A 14,520-nucleotide genomic window follows, 5' to 3' on the forward strand; every position below is an offset into this window, starting at 1 on the left:
TAAAGAACTACAAATGCCATGATGATGCAAAGGTAAGAATCTCTGGATGAACTATCTAATGTTAGCTAATTTTAGTAATATATGAATTGGTTAGATTTCTGTTAGCAAAGGTGTCAGCTAGAGATGACGTGCAGGAGCTTTCATGATGTCTACTTTGATTCTAATTAGCGTTTTTGAATCTGAGTCATTTAGCAGAGCGACTTACAGGAGCAATTAGGGTTAAGTGCCTCGCTCAAGGACACAGACCGTTTAAAAAAAAAAAAAAAAAAAAAAATCCCCCCCCAACTAGTCGGCCTGGGGATTCGAACCGGCAACTTTTCGGATACTGTCCCAACGCTCTTAATCGCTAAGCTACCTGAGCCGACTATATTGATGTAAGTCACCTTGTCCAAGAGAGATTTACATGGTTATCAAAACGTCACACCAGGGTAAGCCTACACAAAACACAGCATTTATTTTAAGTGTTTCTCCCTGTGGGAAAAATGAATAGTGGGAAAAACAATTGGATCAATTTACCTGTTTGACCTCTAGGTTTATGGGTATTATGACACTGTGAGACTCTATAGTAGCTAAGTAAAATAATTACAATGACATGATTTGTTTAGTCGACTTTGTTCATGGTAAGTGGTGTTTATCATGGAATATGTGTGTAGGTTATGGCGTGTTGATGATGCGCTGCACAGCATATGTGTGTCCATATGTTTACTGAAGGGGGGTGGAAACGCAACAACAACTTCCTGGTTGGCTAATCGGCTCCTGCAAACACGCATACTCACACAAACTTACACACACAAATGCAGAGGCCCTGTCACGTAGACTCAGTTTAATCCTTATCCTGCATATCTGTCGATTCAGCACCATCTGACCTCTTCACCTCCTACTGGTCACGTTTCAGCCACATCTTCCCTCTCTTTCTCAGTCTCTTGCCGCTATCACTGTATTTGTATTTATTATGGATCCCCATTAGCTGTTTACTCTTCCTGGGGTCCATTAAAATTAAAGCAGTTATACAATTAAAAACATTACATTCACAACAGATTTCACAACACATTTAGTGTGTGCCCTCAGGCTCCTACTCTATTTCCAAATATATCTGTTTTATCTGTTTTTTTCTGGGGTTTTTAAAATCAAATTTTACTGCTTGCATAAGTTACTTGATGTGGAATAGAGTTCCATGTAGTCATGGCTCTATGTAGTATTGTGTGCCTCCCATAGTCTGTTCTGGAAGAGACCTCTGGTGGTAGGTCTTGTGGGGTTTGCAAAGGTGTCCGAGCTGTGTGCCAGTAGTTCAAACAGACAGCTCTGTGAAGTCAATCTCTCCTCCACTTTGAGCCAGGAGAGATTGACATGCATATTGTTAATGTTCGCTTTCTGTGTACATCCAAGAGCCAGCCGTGCTGCCCTGTTCTGCTCCAATTGCATTTTCTAAGTCCTTCTTTGTGGCACCTGACCACACGACTGGACAGTAGTCGAGGTGCGACAAAACTAGGGCCTGTCGAACTTGCCTTGTTGATAGAGCTGTTAAGAAGGCAGAGTAACGCATTATTATGGACAGACTTCTCCCCATCTTAGCTACTGTTGTATCAATATGTTTTGAAGATAACAGTTTATAATCCAGGGTTACTCCAAGCAGTTTAGTCACCTCAACTTGCTCAATTTCCACATTATTTAGTTGAGGTTTTGGGTTTAGTGAATAATTTGTCCCAAATACAATGCTTTTAGTTTTTGAAATATTTACCACAAACTTATTCCTTGCCACCCATTCTGTAACTGTAGCTTTTTGTTAAATGTTGCATTTATTTCAGTCGCTGTAGTAGCTGACACGTATACTGTTGAGTCATCCGTATACATAGACACACTGGCTTTACTCAAAGATTGAAAAAAAGTAAGGGGCCTAGACAGCTGCCCTGGGGAATTCTGATTCTACCTGGATTATGTTGGATAGACTTCCATTAAAGAACACACTCTGTGTTCTGTTAGACAGGTAACTCTTTATCCACAATATAGCTGGGGGTGTAAAGCCATAACACATATGTTTTTCCATCCCCAGACTATGATCGATAATGTCAAAAGCCACACTGAAGTCTAACAAAACAATCTTTTCATAAATTTCTCTCAGCCAATCATCAGTCATTTATGTGAGTGATGTGCTTGTTGAATGTCCTTCCCTTTTAAGCATGCTGAAAGTATGTTATCAATTTGTTTATTGTAAAATAGCATTGTATCTGGTCAAACACCATTTTCTTCTAAAAGTTTACTAAGCGTTGGTAATGGGCAGATTGGTTGGCTAATTGAGCCAGTAAAAGGGGCTTTACTATTCTTAGGTAGCGGAATGACTTTTGCTTCCCTCCGGGCCTGAGGGCACACACTTTCTAGTATGCTTAAATTTAAGATAGGGCAGATAGGAGTGGCAATATTGTCCGCTATTATCCTCAGTAATTTTCCATCCAAGTTGATAGACAACAATAGTTTTTTCACCTCTTCCACACTCACTTTACAGAATTCAAATTTACAATGCTTGTCTTTCATATTTTGGTCAAATATACTTGGATGTGTAGTGTCAGCATTTGTTGCTGACATGTCATCCATAAGTTTTCTAATCTTGCCAATGAAAAAATAATTAAAGCAGTTGGCAATATCAGTGGGTTCTGTGATGAATGCAGCATCTTTTTGGCCAAAATTGTATTTAAGGTGCTCTAAAGCTTTTTACTATCATTCTTTGATAGTGTAGTTTCTTCTTATTTTTATTCAGTTTAGTCATGATTTCATGATTGTTTTTTAGGTTTTTTTTATACATGATTTCTCAATGTGCAGTAGATTTGCCAATCACTTACAGCCAGACTTATTTTCCATCCCTCTCACCCATACAATTTGTCAATTCCTCATCAATCCACGGGGATTTAACTTTTTTTACAGTAATTTTCTTAATGGGTGCATGCTTATTAGTAACTGGAATAAGCAATTTCATAAAGTGCTGAATTTGGTTGCTTTTCATTACACACCACAGACCAACAAATAGTCTTTACATCAACAACATAGGAATCACTACAAAATGTATTTTATGACCTTTTACACACTATTAGGCCCAGCCTTTGGAACTTTGGTTTTCCTAGATATGGCTACTATATTGTCATCACGACATACAATGGATTTGGGTACTGCTTTAAGACCAATTTCTGCAGCATTAGTAAAGATGTGATCAATACATGTTGATTTTTATTCCTGGGCTGTTTGTAACTACCCTAGTAAGTTGACTGATAACCTGAGCCAGGTTGCAGGCAGTAGTTATAGTTGGAAGCTTTCTCTTCAGTGGACAGCCTGATGAAAGCCAGTCAATATTTAAAACACCCAGAAAATATTCCTCTCTGTTAATACATTATCAAGCATTTCATACATGTTATCCGGATACTGACCATTACCAGTTGGTGGTCTATACAGTGGTTCCTCCTTTTAAAAGTTGCGAGCTTGCACCGCAGGACTTAGAGGTACCCAGCGTCACGGCTTCATTGCCCCAGACCACCACAAGGGGGAGTTGGAGCACTCATTATGCATTTGGGTCCCAAGGTTTTTATATGACCAATCATATCGAGTGGTTCCAATGATGAATTTTGACGCGAGCCACCCTTGCCTTGTGGCGTTCTTCAACAAAGATAACTGACAAAACATTACGGTGGAACCAGATGTAAGTTGTTATAACATCATAATGAGTCAAGCAAAACATTTACAATTGAGAGGAATATGTTACTTAATGTAGAGACAAATGTTTGCGCATATTTTTTTGTCATAAAGTTAACTTGCTAAATAGCGTAAATTATCTGACTAGGTAACATTAGCCAGTTAGCTAGTGTTAGGAGAATGAATTTGTAATTCATGTTGTTTAATGTTTTAGGGACTCCTGAGAACCAGCAAACCAGGCTGTCGTCTTGTGAAACAGTGGATGTAAAGAACCTAGCTAGCTAAAGCATTTACTGCAAATTGAATGTACACTTTTGTAAGCTTGCCTTGCAGCTGAAGTAACTAGCTAACTATTTACTTGCTTATTGTGTAGTGGAGGATAAAAATAACTTTATGCCTATGGATGTGTAGCTAGCTACAGTATGTAGCCGATATGTGTATGGACCCTAAAACGTTAGGTTCTGGACTAATATTCATACCAATCTATGAACCTCAGCTATCATAGTTGTTGTATCAACTTCAAGCCTGAATGGCATTAATGAAGCCTATGTGTAACCGGTGTAAAATGGCTAGCTAGTTAGCGGGGTGCGCGCTAATAGCGTTTCAAGCGGTGACGTCACTCGCTCTGAGACCTTGAAGTAGTTGTTCCCCTTGCTCTGCAAAAGCCGCAGCTTTTAGGAGCGATGGGTAATGGATGCTTCAAGGGTGGCTGTTGTCGATGTGTGCAGAGGGTCCCTGGTTCGAGCCCAGGTAGGGGCAAGGAGAGGGACGGAAGCCATACTGTTACATATGGATAGAGTAGAATATAATAACTTTATTGTGCCAAGGATGCAAGTCCTATTTACACATGTACTGTAGTTATTACCACGCATAAGATTCCCACATTGTAGCCTGTACATTGAATATGTTCACTGATCATGTACTCTTCCTTGGAAAATAAAGTTGTGGTTCATATGTGAATCTCTGAGACATTTATTTTTCAGTCATATCAAACTCAATTATTTGAATGCTGCTGTGTCTGCATGTATGTATTAAATTATACACTTAAACAGTGTTTACTGCTCCTGGAACATCAATGATTACACATTGTAGCTAATTGACTAGAAACATGATTGATTTGTAATTCATATATATACACAAAAAGAAATATGCATCTCTAACTCCCTTCATCTGCATTAATCTGAGGACACAGGATAGTATTTCAATGAGATACTTCATTTCAACCAGTGGAGAATGTGAAACGCTTTATTGAAAGAAGTTCATTAATCAGGTGTTAGAAATACATAAATGCATTATAATTATGATAATTGTAATATTCTAAATACAAGTGTACTTCAATGCACATATGGTGTGCATTATAAAATGAGGTGGGGAGAGAGGCGTAGAAGACTGAAAGGGAAAGAGGTAAGAACAACGGCAGACAGCATATGATTCATGAATTACAGTGCTACCCTAATATTCTCTCAGTTCATCACAATTGCGGTGTCTCCTAACCAGCCTTGGGCCCCCAGTTGGCCCGAAGGTTATCTTAAGAGCGGGTGAGGTGGCGATGACGGGACTGGCTTCCTCTCTTACATCAAAACATACCTGCAGACGAGAGAGCATTATTTAGCCTTGTTTTTTTTTATTCTAACACGGTCAGTCATCTTATATCAGGAGGTGAAATACAAAACTGACCTTGTCATGAACTCTGGGACTACTACATCTCTGTCTGTATTTTAATTTGAAGCATCTCTTTTAATAATACTTCCTGTTGACCCGACCAAGTGACAGCTCACCTATGATCCTGCTGTGCCCTCTGTGTCAGCCAGTTCAGATGCGGGAGGGGTTCACAAAAACAGCTGATATAACCTAGAGGATTTAGGGAGATGGGGGAGAGGGATGAATTGATGTCCACACTACTAAGTGGCTACAGAGTACTTTATGCTGAAAAACAGACACGTGAGGACAAACAATAGAAGATAATGTCAATAGAAGATACTGTATGTGACGCAGACACCTATTGGAGTGTACCTGAAATATTTAAATATAGGGGGCTATGTGTCTCACCACTTGGTTATTGCAAGGCTAACCCCCAGGGAAATCATGACTTGGCAGCAACAGATAGTCCAGTGAAAATGGCTGTGTTTGTGTGGTGTAAATCTGAAAATTAGCAGCTGACACCTTAAGTTTTTTTTATTTTTATTAATGCATGTGAGACAGGTTCCATGTACAACAAGACAGGCAGAGATGGAGAAAAAGAACACAGAATGGTCTAATTACCTCTGGTTATGGACACTTTTGCCAGCAATAAAGCTTCCACGGCCTGTTCCTCGGACAGTGAACATCTGGCAATATCTACATTTTCGAAACCTTGGTCAGCTCGCTCTCCGAAAGTAAAGAAAACAGCTTATTTTTTATAGATATGAAAACAGTAACTGAGATATGACCATTCAATCTAAAGCAGCAGATGTCATTTTTAGGATACGTCAATACAGCCCAGTGCTGCTTACCTGAGATGCCATCTTACATTTACATTTTACATTTTAGTCATTTAGCAGACGCTCTTATCCAGAGCGACTTACAGTAGTGAATGCATACATTCCATACAATTTCATACATTTTCATACATTTCTTTGCTGGTGTCCGCTTTGACATCCTTTGTCGGAAAAAAGTTGCTTTCAGAACAACTATTTTTGATTGAAAATAAGGTTTTGCTCTCGACAAAAAGACACAAATGTACCTTCATAGCATATAACAGTTTGCCTGTGAATAACCCCACCTTCATACAAACGTGCTACTGTATGCAGAATTCTTGATGCACAACCGAAGATGCTGCCATATCCTGCCAGCACGCCCACAAGCGAGCCACTCATGAGCAGAATGATGACGCGTGGAAGAGGGAAAGGAATGAGATGGGAACAGCAATTTGTTGCAAGTTGGGGAGGAGGGATAATAGCTGAACAATAGACTATTCAATCTTTACTAAAGAATAGAATAATAGCCGAGCTAGGTGTGAAAACCCCCCCTCAGATCACAGACCGGATTTGCCCTAACGACCAAGGGGTAGCTTGCTACTCGATGTAATGACTTCAAAGAAGTTACCTTACATGTTATGTTGGCTGACAATTTGTTAGCTACGCTGTCCTTACGAACCACATACTGGTACATACTGCTGTAATGATATGCTATGTTAGCTAGCTACCTAACGTTAGTAGTTATACATCAAACTTGCCAATATATTAACTATAGGCTATCTAACTACCCAACGTTTATTGACTTGATTATTCTCGTCATTCTTAGCTTAGCTAAATGGCTTAGTCATTGTGCTTTCTCCAATGGACATTCGGGTGCTTTCGTAAATTCGCTCTGGCTATCTATAGGCTGGACAATAGAACGAGTCAAAATTCACCCAAGGCTGAATAGCAGCTTAAGAAAGTTGGCTAAACTGGAACACTAGCGCGAACAAAACAACGTGAGCAGGTCTCATTGCCAACAATAGCGAAGCAGGCATTGTTGAACAATAAGCTGGGAATAGAACGTTCGGAAGGCGAGTTGGTGCCACGGTGCTCAATAGAACTAATAGGAGCTGGCAGGGTGAAAAATGCACTAAAATAAGGCCTGTTTTTTCACGATTACTTCAAAATGACGGCAAGCAACTGGGAAATATGGTCATATTATGAAACGGGGCTCCACAGCGGATGCAGTTAACTCGTTTTTATCAGAAAATAACGTTGTAAAAAAATTAATGTGTTTCATGAATTTACAAACTGACAATTTTTCTTTGAATGGAAACACCATAATATTAATCAATTTAATTAAGCCAAATTTGTTAATCAATCCAATATACTATGTTATTACAAAAAATTGTTTTAAATTCTCTGGTAATGCCAATACAGAATACTATCAAATGCTTCTCAAAGATGCCCTCTGGTGGTCAAACTAGCAATAACTTGCAGTAACAGAAGAAATGGCTGAGAATTAAATGATGTGCCACAGAATGCTGCAGCAGCATGTAGGGTGTGCCGCAGTATGACGCAACTTTTAAAGGAGGAACCACAGTAGCAGCATCCCACCAGAATGGGTTTAAGGTGAGACAGATTAACATATAGCCATATTACTTCAACAGTAAGCTTTACAGAAATGTGGTTCTGAATATAAATGTCCACACCTCCACCTTTGGCATTTCTGTCTTTTCTGTAGATCTTATGTATTGCTACCACTGTATCATCAAAGGTATTATCTAAGTGAGTTTCAGAGATGATCAGAATATGAACATCATCTGTTACTAGCAAATTATTGATTTCATTAACCTTGTTTCTTAAGCTACATATGTTAACGTGGGCTATTTTTAGCACTTTTATGGGATGCTTGATTGTTTTGCTTTACTGTGAAGTTTAGCAGAGGTGGACATGCTCATGTTATTTATGTTAGTGCAGGGTGAGCTGCACACAGTGGACTTCCTACTAGAGCACACTGCCTCAGTGCTAACATTATAAATCTGGTTCATAGGCATATGATTACTGCATATAATAGTTGTGGGATCAGCAGAGGCATTCGGGGCAGTAAGAGGGACATACATTAGGTTACTTACATTGTCTTCCAACTCCCCTGGGATAATGTACATTTTCTCAAGCATTATGACTACTCAGTGACCCAACGGTAAGGATTAAATGAGCTGGGCTTGGGTCATTGATAAGCAATTGTCTCAACGCAGCCATATAAGGCTGTGAAAGGACCCAGGAACCCAAAGGATTTGGTTGGATCCCATCCTCCTTGTAATGTAAGCTTTGTTTCCAGAAGGTATCAAAATTGTCAATAAATGTTGACACCCACACAGCTCCAATAGCCTCGTAGCCAGTTATGGAGGGCTAAAAGTCTGCTGAAGTATGGGATGTTTGTTGGTGTCAAGTTGTGACCAAATCAGTTCTTTAAAATCCATCTTCAGCTGTTCTGAGCTGCCCTTCATAATGTCATTAAATCCCACATTAACCTCTTACATCTAGACGTTCCGCTAGCGGAACACCTGCTCCAATATCCAATGATAGGCGTGGCGCGAATTACAAATTCCTCAAAAATCCCAAAACTTCAATTTTTCAAACATATGACTATTTTACACCATTTTAAAGACAAGACTCTCCTTTATCTAACTATACTGTCCGATTTCAAAAAGGCTTTACAGCGAAAGCAAAACATTAGATTATGTCAGCAGAGTACCCAGCCAGAAATGATCAGACACCCATTTTTCAAGCTAGCATATAATGTCACAAAAAACAAAACCACAGCTAAATGCAGCACTAACCTTTGATGATCTTCATCAGATGTCAACCCTAGGACATTGTTATACAATACATGCATGTTTTGTTCAATCAAGTTCATATTTATATCAAAAACCAGCTTTTTACATTAGCATGTGACGTTCAGAACTAGCATTCCCACCGAACACTTCCGGTGAATTTACTAAATTACTCACGATAAACGTTCACAAAAAAACATAACAAATATTTTAGGAATTATAGATACAGAACTCCTTTATGCAATCGAGGTGTCCGATTTTAAAATAGCTTTTCGGTGAAAGCACATTTTGCAATATTCTGAGTAGATAGCCTGGCCATCATGGCTAGCTATTTTGACACCCACCAAGTGTGGTACTCACCAAACTCCGATTTACTATAAGAAAAATTGGATTACCTTTGCTGTTCTTCGTCAGAATGCACTCCCAGGACTTCTACTTCAATAACAAATGTTGGTTTGGTTCAAAATAATCCATAGTTATATCCAAATAGCGGCGTTTTGTTCGTGCGTTCAAGACACTATCCGAAGGGTAAAGAAGGGTGACGCGCCCGGCGCGTTTCGTGACAAAAAAATTCAAAATATTCCATTACCATACTTCGAAGCATGTCAAACACTGTTTAAAATCAATTTTTATGCGAATTTTCTCGTAAAAAAGCGATAATATTCCGACTGGGAAACCCTGTTTTTGTTCAAAGACGGAAAAATTAAAACATGGAGTCTCCTCGTGCACGCGCCCCCAGTCTCATTGTTCTCAGATCGACCACTATCCAAATGCGCTACTGTTTTTCAGCCATGGCCTGCAGAGTCATCATTCCCCGTTCTGCCGCCTTCTGAGAGCCTATGGGAGCCGTAGGAAGTGTCACGTTACAGCAGAGATCCTCAGTTTTCAATAAAGAGAGTGTAGAAGGCCAAGGAATGGTCAGAGAGGGCACTTCCTGTAAGGAATCTTCTCAGGTTTTGGCCTGCCAAATGAGTTCTGTTATACTCAGACACCATTCAAACAGTTTTAGAAACTTTGTAGTGTTTTCTATCCAAAGCTAATAATTATATGCATATTCTAGTTTCTGGGCAGGAGTAATAATCAGATTAAATCGGGTACGTTTTTTATCCGGCCGTGAAAATACTGCCCCCTATCCATAATAGGTTAACTATGATAGACTCAATTTCCTGATGCTGGTTTAAAATGTTGGGAGCAGCTGATTGATGTCCTGTGCTCCTGGATAGCAGCAAGTTTTTGTTGCTCCAGGGACATTTCTCACCAGTGAACTGCCCTATACAACGGCTGGAGAAGGGAATGGCGAAATCCGGCCATTCCCACCCGTCACAATTCTTTGAGTCTTTCTCGGGCCCACGAGAAGCAGGATAGCGTATACCCTCTGCTCCCGGTGATAGTTCCAGACCTCCCACAGCAGGCCATGCCCCATCAGATCCAGAGAGAGGGAAAGGAGCCGAACTCGACAACGAAGCTACTGCTGGAGTCAGCGTAGTTGGAGTCAGCACCGCCGTCACAGACACAAGCAATCCCAGTGATGAAGGCGCAGGTAGATCAGTCACCAATGCAGCGAAGCTATTCCTTATGTTAATCTGCTCCAAACCTCTCGCAGTCACTTCCGTCCGCTTAGCATCATGCCGCTACCTTTTGATTTCCACTACTTGTGACATGGGACCAGCACTGATTGGAACACTTTTCTTGCTGTTCTCCATCTACTTCACTACAGGATGGAGAAGAAGAAGCAGATGGAGACGATTTCCTTGGCAGGCAAGTTTCAGGTAGCACAGGCCATTCGGATAGGTATAGATGACGAGGCTGGGAAACATCCATCAGGCCCGAGCTGCGTCCAGCCATATGAGTTAAGAGTTACAATTTGCGTTTTCCCCATAAATTCACGCAGAATTGAGCTTTGTTTGCTATGCATAGCCATCTCATTCCTGTAATCGTCCTCTAGCAAACAATTGCTGCATTGGAACTCCGGATTGTCAATATTGTCCCGGACAAGAGCGTAATAAACACAGCTTCTACAGCCCTGGAAACGTTCGTTAGTAATTCCAGGCGATGCGGGCTCCATTGCAACCTAGCAACTGTAGCTAGCTAGTTGGTAGCAGGTGTTGACACAGGTATCTGAGTTTATTGAGTTCTGAAGTTTTCGGCGTAGAGTCGGTGTCCTCCGACAGCAACTGGTGGGGATACACAAGAAGCACAATGAGGGGCTATACTGATCAGAATTTGGGATCACACTCACTCACACACTGGAAATAAGCATTTTCCTTTAGCTTGTGCTATTGCGAGCATTGTACGAGTTCCCTTCGGTAGTCTAGCTCACTCTTTGGGGGCGGAGTGTGTCATCAACAGGTGTTGATGTATTTCTTGGCCATTTAGATTGAAAAACAACCTAGCTTATGAACAATCTTTGAGTTTCAACTGCAAGTGAAGAGAAGACAATGCTGCTATTAGTTTGTCTCTCTCCCCTTCCAGGCAATGTAATCAAATCATGAGCGATTTTGACATGGGTAATGGTCAGGAGTTGGCATTTGGTGTAACAAGCGGTTTTAAGCACATTCCAAAATGTCACATTATAGTCAACAGGTCCCTAACCCTTTTCTGGCTTATGTGGGCAGAGAGACAGTTGGTCAGGCAGGATTAGACATTTAATCTCTACTAAATCTGTTTTGGATAGTGTTCCCCCCCCCCCTTACATATTTTGTCCAGTGGTATCTGGACCCATAAATCCCATAAAGCGGTGTTTATAATCTGGCTGAACCGTATTGGTGAACATCATCCATCCTAATATACCAACTCAGGAAGTCCTGCAGTATAAACCAGCATTGTTTAATTCAGGCAATGCAAATAGTCTGGGTAGCCATTTGATTAGCTGTTCAGGAGTCTTATGGCTTGTGGATAGAAGCTGTTTAGAAGCCTCTTGGACCTAGACTTGATGCTCCGGTAGTGCTTGCTGTGTGGTAGCAGAGAGATCAGTCTATGACTAGGGTGGCTGGAGTCTTTGACAATTTTCAGGGCCTTCCTCTGACACCGCCTTGTATAGAGGTCCTGGATGGCAGGAAGCTTGGCCCTGGTGATGTACTGGGCCGCACGCACTACCCTCTGAAGTGCCTTGCGGTCGGAGGCCGAGCAGTTGCCATACCAGGCAGCGATGCAACCCGTCAGGATGCTCTTGATGGTGCAGCTTTCAAACCTTTTGAGGATCTGAGGACCCATGAGGACCCATGCCAAATCTTTTCAGTCTCCTGAGGGGAAAAACACAAATTCCTATGGTTTAGGGTTTCAAATAACACTATGTGAAAGCAATATTTTTTTTGAAACAAATGTTGCATTTTTTTTCTCGTTATAGCCAGCTTGATAGCAATGTGAAAATGTTTGTGTCAATCTGTTGCAGCTCAAGTCGACTACAAAACCCACAATGCAATGCTCTCTCTGGCTGACTGGCTAGTAGCTACATACAATAATACAAAAGTAAGCCTGTGAAGTAGCTAGCTAGCTGTAAAATCACCTAAGCAAACTGCGCTATTAATTTAGGAGTCTACAATCTCACCATGTTGAACATGCCTGCAGTTCGTCTGTCTGCGCGCAAAATGCAAATGTTACCATGGCAACAACATCCCTTTTCCACAGACACACAGGGCGCATTGGCTGATAGTACTTGAAGGAAAAACCGAGTTGAATAATTTGGTACACTGTTTAGATTGAGCACATCTGAGGGCAATATATACTTCGTCATGACGATATAAATGGATTGGATGTGTTCTAGACAAGTATGCTCATTGGCCGATTAGGTGATCTGGAGTGCAGGTAATTGTTTTAATGTGATATTGCGTTATCCCCTATCTTCATTGTTCAAATCAAGTTTTATTGGTCACATACACATGGTTAGCAGATGTAGTGAAATGCTTGTTCAGGACCTTATACAGTGCCTTCGGAAAGTATTCAGACCCCTTGACTTTTTCCAGATTTTGTTACGTTACAGCCTTATTCTAAAATTGATTAAATAAAAACAATTCCTCAGAAATCCACACACTACTCCACAATGACAAAGCGAAAATAGGTTTTTATACATTTTTGCAAATATATTAAAATAAAAAACAGATGCCTTTTATTTACAGAAATATTCAGACCATTTGCTGTGAGACTCGAAATTGAGCTCAGATGCATCCTGTTTCCATTTGATCATCCTTGATGTTTCTACAACTTCACTGGAGTCCAACTGTGGTAAAGTCAATTGATTGGACATGATTTGGTTAGGCACAAACTTGTCTATGTAAGGTCCCACAGTTGACAGTGCATGTCAGAGCAAAAATCAAGCCATGAGGTCAAAATAATTGTCCGTAGAGCTCCGAGACAGGATTGTGTCGGCACAGTCAGGGGAAGGGTACCAAAACATTTCTGCAGCATTGAAAGTCCCCAAGAACACGGTGGCCTCCATCATTCTTAAGTGGAAGAAGTTTGGAACCATCAAGACTCTTCCGAGAGCTAGCCCCCCGGCCAAACTGAGCAATCGGGAAGAAGGGCCTTGGTCACGGAGTTTACCAAGAATGGTCAGTCTGTCACAGTTCCTCTGTAGAGATGGGATAGCCTTCCAAAAGGACAACCATCTCTGCAGCACCACACCAATCAGGCCTTTATGGTAGAGTGGCCAGACAGAAGCCACTTCTCTGTAAAAGGCACATGACAGCCCGCTTGGAGTTTGCCAAAAGGCACCTAAAGACTCTCAGAACATGAGAAACAAGATTCTCTGGTCTGATGAAACCAAGATTGAACTCTTTGGAGCAAAAAAATGTAATCACGTAACAATGTGAAAAAAGTCAAGGGGTCTGAATACTTTCCAAAGGCACTGTAGGTATAAGTTCCTACACGATTTCCTGATTTCACAGACTGAAAAAAAAACATATTTTACCCACTGATAGAACATCGGCTTTCACCAAATTAACAGATGTATGATTTTTATTTACGGGGGTGGATTATCATGTCAAGGGCCATATGTTGTGTCTCCTTGGTGATGCGTGTGTATTCTTGGAACACACACATTCTTAGCTGTGCTCTCTGACAGCCTGCTTCCTGATTGCCCTGCTGTCTTGGGATTAGGCCTCAAAGCTCTGCTTTTAGACACGCCACCTCACCTCCCCACTGTCCCAACTCCGGCCATACGGCCCACACTGGGATTTACTGTCAGTCTGCAGTAAGCCCCCAAGAAGCAAAGGTGCCACAGGCTTCTTTTTCTATAGGGCCCCAGTGCCTCACAAGTTGACCCGATGCGTTCGGAAGATAACCATGACTAGCTTCGTAAATGTACCCGTTTGCGTTGATGGACTATGACGCCCCTGTGCAGCCGAATGGGGAGCAACGCGTAGGAGTAGCAAAGCCTCTCTTTATCCAAGAGGAAGACTGCCCAGTAGATGGTTGTTTTACTTTGATTATAGTGGATTCAAGTCGCCTGTCTCTCGCCAAGCTGCATGGCAGAATGAAACCTGGATGCTGACCTTGCTGAGAAAGTATGGGAATAGGCAGTTCCTTTGCCCCTTTGAGATCTGACCAAATCTTTACCATAAGGTATGTCTCCT

General features: G+C 41.1%; 1 protein-coding gene across 4 annotated transcripts in view; it reads left to right on the plus strand.

Annotated features, from left to right (window-relative positions):
• The window catches only part of LOC106572005 (E3 ubiquitin-protein ligase MIB2), a 104,557-nt gene that overhangs the window by 49,060 nt on the left and 40,977 nt on the right, over window positions 1-14,520 (plus strand). Inside the window, exon 1 of one of the 4 annotated variants that reach the window (XM_014145697.3) lies at window positions 14,274-14,509. The exons of the other annotated variants lie outside the window; for them this stretch is intronic. Within the exon in view, the coding sequence (XP_014001172.1) occupies window positions 14,454-14,509 (56 nt within the window). The 5' untranslated portion in view covers window positions 14,274-14,453. Of the gene's footprint in view, window positions 1-14,273; window positions 14,510-14,520 lie in introns of those variants that run through there. 4 annotated transcript variants of the gene reach the window in all.

The sequence above is a fragment of the Salmo salar genome, chromosome 15 (assembly GCF_965601325.2).
Source record: "Salmo salar chromosome 15, fSalSal1, whole genome shotgun sequence".
Classification (NCBI taxonomy): domain Eukaryota; kingdom Metazoa; phylum Chordata; class Actinopteri; order Salmoniformes; family Salmonidae; genus Salmo; species Salmo salar.